The 9,124-nt window shown below is 35.4% G+C and overlaps 1 protein-coding gene across 4 annotated transcripts; it reads right to left on the bottom strand.

The window, feature by feature from the left end:
• Nucleotides 1-56: 56 nt before the first annotated feature.
• LOC132627101 (probable magnesium transporter NIPA6) lies at nucleotides 57-7,626 on the bottom strand. Of its 4 annotated transcripts, XM_060342204.1 has the most exons (10): nucleotides 7,237-7,626; nucleotides 5,915-5,972; nucleotides 4,443-4,499; nucleotides 4,260-4,350; nucleotides 4,017-4,177; nucleotides 3,778-3,905; nucleotides 1,532-1,669; nucleotides 1,234-1,326; nucleotides 1,036-1,153; nucleotides 57-551 (listed from the first exon to the last, which is right to left on the bottom strand). In XM_060342204.1, the coding sequence occupies exons 2-10, from the start codon at nucleotides 5,925-5,927 to the stop codon at nucleotides 424-426; spliced, it is 927 nt and encodes a 308-aa protein (XP_060198187.1). In that variant the 5' UTR covers nucleotides 5,928-5,972; nucleotides 7,237-7,626; the 3' UTR covers nucleotides 57-423. The 4 variants fall into 4 exon arrangements, with proteins under 4 accessions (XP_060198187.1, XP_060198184.1, XP_060198186.1 ...); XM_060342201.1 differs by lacking the exon at nucleotides 5,915-5,972; XM_060342203.1 differs by lacking the exons at nucleotides 5,915-5,972; nucleotides 7,237-7,626 and adding an exon at nucleotides 5,791-5,827.
• Between the last annotated feature and the right edge of the window lie 1,498 nt (nucleotides 7,627-9,124).

The following is a 9,124-nucleotide window of genomic DNA, read 5'->3' on the forward strand; positions in this document are numbered from 1 at the left end:
TGTGTTCATTTCACTAGTTATTGTACATGATGAGAAGCAACAGAAAATGTCAAAAGTTAAAAAAAGTTGAGTTCAAACTATCATTGCCTTGTTCATGACTGTAAAAACTGTTCTTCACAAACAGAACAATCTCATCGAATAAATACCACCATTTTTTACCCGCTATACTACATCTAGGCACCCACCAAACCCAGAAATCTACAATCTAGGCCGAAAAAATTGAGTCTAAATATGGACAAGAATAATCAACAGATATCAGACATCTGACCTAGAGAAGAAAAACCGAGAACATTCTCAAGCTGAAACTGACAAAGGGGAGCTGATTGGTACATCCAAAATCTGGCATGACGAAGTTTGTTTGGAGGAAAATTGAACAGCCATAGAGAAGTGCCTCCAACCAATAATCTGAGTTCTCTTTTTCCCCTACTTGAAATGATCCTGCCTAATTATTGCAACAAATTCTGAATGCAAACCGTCCTCTTTCTGCTTCCATATTTCTCCATTGGCATGTACCAACCATGATATTTGAGGGGAAAGTTGCGCATACAAATCTGCAAGTAATACATGATGTTTAAACTAATCAAAGACATGCCAAAAGCAACAAGTTCTGGTGGCAAGAACTGCAGCAAAGAAGAATATGTACATTCAGAATGTCTAGACTATGATAAGTCAATAAGTCATCTTCTTCTATTAATGCTCCATCTACAGAAAGCGATACCATCTCCTTATAATCTCATAAATAGGAGAACAATGTCCTTTTCCCTTTGAAAGAGAGGCTATTTCCAATCTAAAAGCTAAATCAATTGATTCTACAGCAGCACTTGAGCTCCATAGCAACAAAGAGAGTCATCAAGTATACAAGAGCGTCTAATAAGAGAGACAAGTTTGCCAACACCTATTACTACTTGGGGGATAAATTTATATCATAAAAACCAGTAGGCATAACCTTTTGCATTGTTGCACCTACTAGAATAAAAGACACATGGATTTTCTTTGCACATCAACATACTATCATGCTCTAAACCATGTAAATACCTGTACTAGGAGAAGGATCTGGATCTCTTGTACCATGAAGAACCATTGTACCTGAGAGCACAGTTAAAAAGCCACAAAGCACTGAAACGATGCTGCTAGCACTCTGACCAGACCAATCCTGAAACATCACGAGAAATGACACTAGAAACGAAAACGAGAGAGTCCTCCATGAATCACAAACAAGAACTTTTAGAGTACCTTAAACATTATGGCACTGGCTAAAATTGTAAGTGATGTGAACATGCCATAATATATTGGAGAAACCACAGCTGTGTTAAACGTGTCCAATGCCTGCAAGAGCCAAATTCAGGCATTTGTCCAATTTACATTATAAGTCTAAGCCAAGATTCAACAACATGTAGTTTCCACAGTAATCCCCCGTAAATAGTAACTCAAGTCATTTGAACAGCTTCCCGCGAGTGTCCGTTCATAAGTTTTTCAACCACAACTGTACTCTCAAACATCACTGCATACCACAAGGAAAAGTAGAAAGTACCTTATTTAAGTAATTTAGTTGAGTAATTATACATGTAACAGAAACCATCACAAACACCCAAGTTTGAAAATGTGCAGCTTGGTTTGAACCCTCCAATGTAAGCTTTATAGCTATGCCGATAGCTTTGATGCTCATAACCTACAATAGAGCAACAAACAAGCTTAGAATGAATGCTACATGCATTTTTTACCAATTCTACTTCCGAGAAACTTAGAAAGATCAGTTCCTAAATTTATCTTTACTTCCCATCAGGAATAATTTTATCTTGTTTCATTGGCGACACAAGCATTCTCTCTAAAAGACAGATCTGCAAAGAGCGACTACAATGGTAGCTCAATTAATACTAAAGATTTAATGTAGGATGCAGATTGGACCTGTTCTTGTTATGTCGTGCCTTTTCTCTTAAATAGGCCACCTGATTTATCACCAGAAAGGAGAAGGGAGAAGAGTTGAAAGAAGTAGGAGAATGAGAAAAGAATAAGAGGAATCAATTCATAAATTGTCATCCATCTAAGTGTTATTAAAAACTTCCGAACAGAATACGTAATAGTGAAGTTTGCAAAAGTTAAAGCTCTTAAAACTAATTCTGTCTCGAATAAACAAGTTTAGACTAGATAAACTGAAAGATATGATTATCTCGAACTAATAGATAGGACTTCATCCTCAACTAAACGACTAGGTTATCCTTACTTTGTTTTAACTAACAAAGATTATAACTAAACATAAAACGTTATAATACTGCAATCTACTATGGAGTTACATCATTCTCCTCCATTTGAAGAAAACTCGAATCCAAAACGAGTGAGCAGTTGGTCCCACTCCGAAAAACCCAGATCTACGAAATGGAACTCATTCATGCTGGAAGCATAAAGGCAAGATACTTCTATTGAATGAGATTTTGTTGCAAAAAGAAACTCGTGGATAGATTCCGACTTGTAGTGGTGCCTCGGATTTACGTAATTAAACGTTTCCAACTTTCAAGAGAGATCAAAAGATTGAGAGATCATTCTTTAATGCCAAGATTGATGTAGCACCAAAGGGAGAAATATAAAAGGGAAGAGAATAAAGGGAAACAGGAGAAATGGGATAGAAGCGTAAGAGAGCAACCAGTTCAAAAACTTCTATTTATCTGAATTCATGGCAAACACACCCATGTTGGGTGTTATTTCATGATACCTCATAAACTGTTATTTATCAAGTTCTTTATACAAAATACATGAGAGTACTATTCATGCGATAGTAAATTCCAATGATAAAGAACTCTTAAACTAACTTGACCTCGAATTAACAAGCTAAGTTGCGCGGACTCTTCGTTTTTTATGCCGCTCGCTCCCGTCTCGACACGGGACAGGGGCGGGTGCGGGAGCAGGATACGTCTCGGATACAGTCAACTAACTTCGGATACTTTGACTGGAGTCCATGGACAAATTTGGTGGGAAAATTGAGATTTTGATTTCTCAAAACGAAAGATAAAACAGATTTAAGACATGGGAAATGAAAGATAAAACAGATTTAAGACATGGGAAATGGCATACCTTCAATATTATAGTCCTTTTGTCTCATAATCGTTGCTCCATGTTTCAGGCCAAATAGAGAGAAACCAAGAATTCAAGGGGTCTTTTTCTTTATAACTCTATTTTTATTATTTTGAATTTTCTTAGCCGAATCCCACCACCCGTATCCATACCTAGATCCGCACCTGCAAATCTTAAAATTTATATTTTTGCCGAATCTGACACTCGGATCCGTACCCTATCAGATACCCGCACCCGAGTCCGTGCAACTTAGCTAACAAGATAACAATTTATATCAACTAGCAAAAGACTTTAAATTCTAAAAGACAAAAAAACTAACAAAATAAAGTAATGGCAGTGCAATCTTTTATTGAGTTACATCACCTACTAGTCATGGAAACAACAGCAACCCTTGCTACCTTGTGCTTTATAACAGATCAAAGTATAGTCATTTGGACAAACAGAGTCAGGAAAACACATCTACTGATATGCAAACACTTTACATGGAGTAATTTCTCAAGTTTCATACGTCCAATTTATACCTAAATGAGAAGTTCTCTTTTGCTTCAGTGACAACTAGCAGTGGATTGAGGACCCGGGAGTAGTTTGACCCTTCACAACTTAAAATATGTAATCCATTTAGTGGCCAAATTATGCTATTCCAACACCAGACAAAGGCAGAATTTGGACAAACTTAAGTTAAAAAGATAAGGCGTCTTGCTTCAAACTAACCGTCAAGGACCCAATGATGGAGCAAACACCAATATAGACCATAATATTTGTCTGACCATAGCGAGGCTCACAATACAAGACTAGTACCAATGCTATTGCAACTGCTGAGGCAGTGTACAAAAGTAAAGCTGCAAAACAAAGAGTAAAACATCAAAATAAGAAAATAAATGATATATCATATATCAGCAATGGAAATAAGAATGATATTCAAGGAAATACAGCACAGAAAATCAGCATACCTGGTTGTGTAGCTAGTGCCCATATTTCATCCACTGAATTAAGTTCATGTTCACCAGGTGCATGAAGAACAATGACAACAGAACCTACTATACATAAAACACATCCTAATACTCCCAGTTTCTTCAATTTTTCCTTCAGTAAGAAATGTGCTAGAACAGCACTGCAGCAAAGCGCCAAATTATATGGAAGAAAACCGAATAAGCAATTGCGCAGAAAATAATAAGGGCGAGTGAAAAATTTACCTAACAATTATACTTAAAGCTCCAAGCGGTGTCACAAGAACTGCTGGCGCATAAATGTAAGCCACGAAATTTGCAAATTCTCCAACAATCACTGCAAGGATTACAGTGGATGTTGCTCTCACTATTAGAATAACAAATTCAGGAACATATTCTCCGAAAAATAAGAAGCTATTCAAGACTTACTAGTTACCATCCCAATCCACCAAAGAGGCTCCCGTAAATAACCATATCCGCCCGAGCCTTCATTAAGAAATAAATATCTCATTCTCAAATAGACAGAGCGACAGATTTCATATAACAGCTGTTAAACTAACTTCTATTTAATGTTGATACACAAAAAGCATCTTCTACATAATCTACTTTTAATGTGGAAACTAGATGATAAATTACAATTTCAAGGAAATTCAGCTTGTTACAGAGAATACTGACTTATAACACCCATGACACTGATCATTTCAGCTCTTAAAGGCAAGATTCATATATTATGTCTTTAGCTCATTTCTTCACTGTAATAGACGTATTAGTACTACCTAATACAGCATTTATTTGGAGCTGACAGATCAAAAAATTCAAAATTCCCAAGAACAATCATTTAGTGAACCGGAAGCATGAGTGCATATGTTTAAATTGCTGACCCATTCTACAAGCAGTAACTATCAAAGTATCACAGGTATTCAATTTGTGTTGACATGTCATATTGTCGACTCCAACTTGTTTGGCACTGAGGCGTACTTGTTGTTGCCAGGTCATATACTTCGGGATTCCAAAGAACAACCATTTAATGGACCATAAGCATAATGGGCAAATGCACACTCATCGATGTGGGGACCCCTGGTGGGACCCGACCCCTGATGGGCCCATGATCTGACATGCACTGGTATTGTCTGTGCCAGGGTACAGCCAGTTCGCACATACTCCCTCTTCACGCTGCAGCGCTACGGGGTATCGAACCCGGAACCTCAGGCTCCTTTACATTCCCCTGAGGGAATCGCCTCTTACCAGTTGAGGCGATTCCCTCAGGGGAATGTAAAGGAGCCTGAGGTTCCGGGTTCGATACCCCGTAGCGCTGCAGCGTGAAGAGGGAGTATGTGCGAACTGGCTGTACCCTGGCACAGACAATACCAGTGCATGTCAGATCATGGGCCCATCAGGGGTCGGGTCCCACCAGGGGTCCCCACAATCGAGGAGTTACATTGCTGACCCCATTCCACGAGAACAATCCAAGTATCAAAGGTACTAAGTTTAAAAAGGTGCTGAAGCAATGTCACTAGTCCTAAATGGGTAAATGCACACTCATCGAGGAGTTACATCGCTCTGATTGCTAAAGCAATGTCATTAGTCACTCCTAGATAACTGCCACCAATACTCAAAGGCAGCTGACTGGTCAACGTTCTGAAGAACATGATTCTTTTCAAATACTTCTCCAAGATTGCGTATGGACTACATACTTGCATGATATGTGCAAAGTGTCAATTCCAATTTAAGTAACTTGGTATTCACTTTTGCCAAAAATGTACACCCAAGAATTTACTTTCGAAAAGTTCAAATTCCATTCCTTCAGTTCCAGAACAAGTTTTCCCTTTCTCCACACAGATAACTGCTTTGAAAGATCCAGCACCTTTTATAAGCAGTCATTATGTATTAGCAATACTCACTGTGACTCTGCATTTGCTGGAAGCATTACACCGTTGATCTTATTTTACAGTCGAACACCTACAGCATGGTATACCAATAGAGCATAGTCTTAAACTGTACTTAAGCAGAAAGCAAATGAAGTAAGAATTTCCAGGTGTAAAACTTGTGTTTCACTGCAAAACTAAAATGCGGACATCAGACAAGCAGGTACCACCATACAAGTATTTAAGAAAAAAACATCATCAGCCTGTTGTCACTTGATATCTCTACGTAAGAAGTAAACAACGATATGGTCATCAAGCATAATCTCCCATTCCATCAGTCTAGAAATAGCATCTGATATATCATAAACTTGATTACTCTGCCTCTTGGCCGATGGTGAATGCAGTAAAATTGTTAGAAATATCAATCGACCAACTTTGACTCAATCGTATAATAGTTGGTCCCAGCTATATGAGTCCTCTATATCCATTCTACATATCTAGGATAATTTCAATTTCAATACTACATGAATCTTATATTAGGAAAAGTTGGGGGTTTTCTAAAGTTAGAGATTCTCCAAATCTCAAACTGCTTTGTACACTAACATACAAGTGTGTTATGTTCTTACCTTATTTCAAATTAGCAAGCATCATCCACATAAATCATTTACTTCATATTTGCATTAGTGGAGAGATTGTAGGGATTTGGTGACAACTCTTAGGATCGAAATTACCAAGTGTCATGCGGAAGCTAATAAAGCAAACATTGGACAATGATAAATAAGACAACAAAGAGAAATATACAAGAGACATACTAATAATCTCACATGGTTTGATCAATTGACCTACATATGAGAAATTCGCAAAGATAAAGAAGAGTACAAAAGTATAAAGAGAATAACCTCACAAAATTCTATCTTAAAGAGGTTTACTTCTTCCCTAAAAAGGACTACATTGTGGATACTCTAAAGTGAGAACTGAGAAGGAAATATCCTCAATTTATAGAAACTTTCAAAACATTTTCTTGCTAATATGAAAGAGTTATATTTTCCTTCTAGGAAAGTAAAAACCAGTTATCCTAAATGTGGTATCCTTCTTTCAAGAAAAGGGAAAATCCAAATATGATAAAGGGCAAACACCTAACAACAACTTCCCTCTGTATGATTTTAAAGAAGGTCAGCCTTCCTAACCTCAGCAAGATGCTTTGACACACACACACACAAAAAAAAAAAAAAAAAAAAACTTTAGCAAAATATCGCCTCAAGCACTTAGTACTTTGCAATCAAGAAGTATTAAATAAAATTATTTGACAATTAGACCTAAAATAAAATACTTTGGTATCAAGAAAATGTAATACTCACTGGCCCTAGTACCAGATGCCCCTGCTTTCTGAAGACCCTTTTTCTTGATGATAAAACTGGACCCAATAAAAGCACTAGACCCCACAGCCAATCCTAAACCAGTCCAATTAGCACTATACATGATCCTCCAATATTATATCTACACCTTTTGGACTGTTATTTTGGAACTTAATTCTCATCTGAATTCCCAACAACAGTAACTCAACGAAGATAACACTAAAGAGAGGCTAAAATAGCAAGAAACACGATCCCAATATTATATCTAAAGCTTTTGGACAATTATTTTGCAACATAATTCTCATCTGAAATTTCCAAGGTTTCCCTGAATATACTCAACAAGATGATAACACTAAAAAAGAAAGACTGAAATAGCAAGGAACACAATAAGGGTATCTTGAAAACCTTTGTAGATTTACTCAATTACCCAAAATAGCAAGAAAAATGAAAATGGGTATGTGAGAAAATTGGTGTGATAATACTGGAAGTGTGATTGGTTAGTTACTTAAGGAGAAAGGAGACAATTTAGTACGTTGTTTTTTTTAAAATGTGTCATCAAGAATGGAGAATTGTGGCTCCAAGAGGTATAATCTTGGCATGTTTTGATTCGTTGCTTTGGGTTGATATCTCTTTCGCAATTGGGCACAATGGTTTTATTACATTACGTGTAGCTTTTAAAGAGCTAAGTTTTTATAATTTAATTATGTAAAATGGGTGTTCACAGAAAAACAAAAAAATCGATTAAAGCCAAAAAAAGAAAAAAAAAATCAAGACTTTTTTGTTTGGTTTGGTTTGGTAAAAAATCGATTATATAAATACCTATTTAAAAAATATAAATTTCTAAAAAGTTTACGGTAAGGAATAATCTTTTCTACTCTTGATTCATAATTTAGGTGTTTGTCTTTATAGTAATTTAAGTTTTTGCCTTTACTTTCTAATTTGATTTGTAGTCTTTATTTGGTAATTTCAATAATCTATTTCATGTCTTTGAGCCCTTTAATTATTTAATTCATTTATATTCAAGATATCTTGGTAACAACACAATTCTTTAATTTTTTGCACAAAAAAATATTACAATTGTAAGAAGTTTTATTAAGTACCTTGGAAATGGTTAAATTTTTGGACAATGCATACGATTTCCTTAACGATGCTTTATATATAACTTGATTACATATATAACATTCCCTTTTTTCTTAAAGAGTAATTAATTTTGGTAGTGTATGAGTTATTGGTTTGATAGTGTTTTTCTAAAATATAGTCAATCTAAATATGCGTTTAAAAGTATATTGTCACATATTTAAAAAAAACAATAAAAACATAATTAACCGATAAATCAGACAAAACTGAAAAAAAATTAATTATTGAAAAATCGATTAAATTGATTTGATTTCACTCCAAAATTTTGAAAAAAAGACTTAATTGATTTGGTTTCAGAAAGAAATCGATCCAAACCGAACCACTAACGCCCCTAATCATAGCATGTGTTTTCATTACACTTTTTCACTTGATCATAATAATTGGTGTCATAACATGTGCGGCTAGTTTTTTCTGTTGCATAATTGTACTCCCTCTATTTTACAATTTATGTGTTATACTTTTCTTTTAGTCTGTTTAAAAAAAAAGATATATTTTTATATTTAGAAATAATTTAATTTAAAACTTCTCATTATACCCTAAATGAAATGATTTAGAGTCGTACAAATATCTATGGCCTATTTTAGACCACAAATTTCAAAAGTCTTCCTTTTTTTTTTAAATTTCGTGTCTTGTCAAACTATATCACATAAATTGGGATGGAGGGAGTAGTAGTAGATATAGTAATGAAATGCATTCACAAAGTTTAAAAATTGCATCGAGATCATATTTCGCTTGACAACTCAAATTATGTTCT

This window comes from Lycium barbarum, chromosome 2 (assembly GCF_019175385.1).
Source record: "Lycium barbarum isolate Lr01 chromosome 2, ASM1917538v2, whole genome shotgun sequence".
Classification (NCBI taxonomy): domain Eukaryota; kingdom Viridiplantae; phylum Streptophyta; class Magnoliopsida; order Solanales; family Solanaceae; genus Lycium; species Lycium barbarum.

What these genes read in the sequence shown, in the direction of transcription:
- LOC132627101 (XM_060342201.1), bottom strand. Translation starts at nt 7,357, where the DNA reads ATGTATAGTGCTAATTGGACTGGTTTAGGATTGGCTGTGGGGTCTAGT. An exon ending in GGCATCTGGTACTAGGGCCA is followed by an intron (nt 4,500 to 7,236) that starts GTGAGTATTACA and finishes TTCTTAATGAAG; the next exon opens with GCTCGGGCGGATATGGTTAT. An exon ending in GCTTTAAGTATAATTGTTAG is followed by an intron (nt 4,178 to 4,259) that starts GTAAATTTTTCA and finishes GCTTTGCTGCAG; the next exon opens with TGCTGTTCTAGCACATTTCT.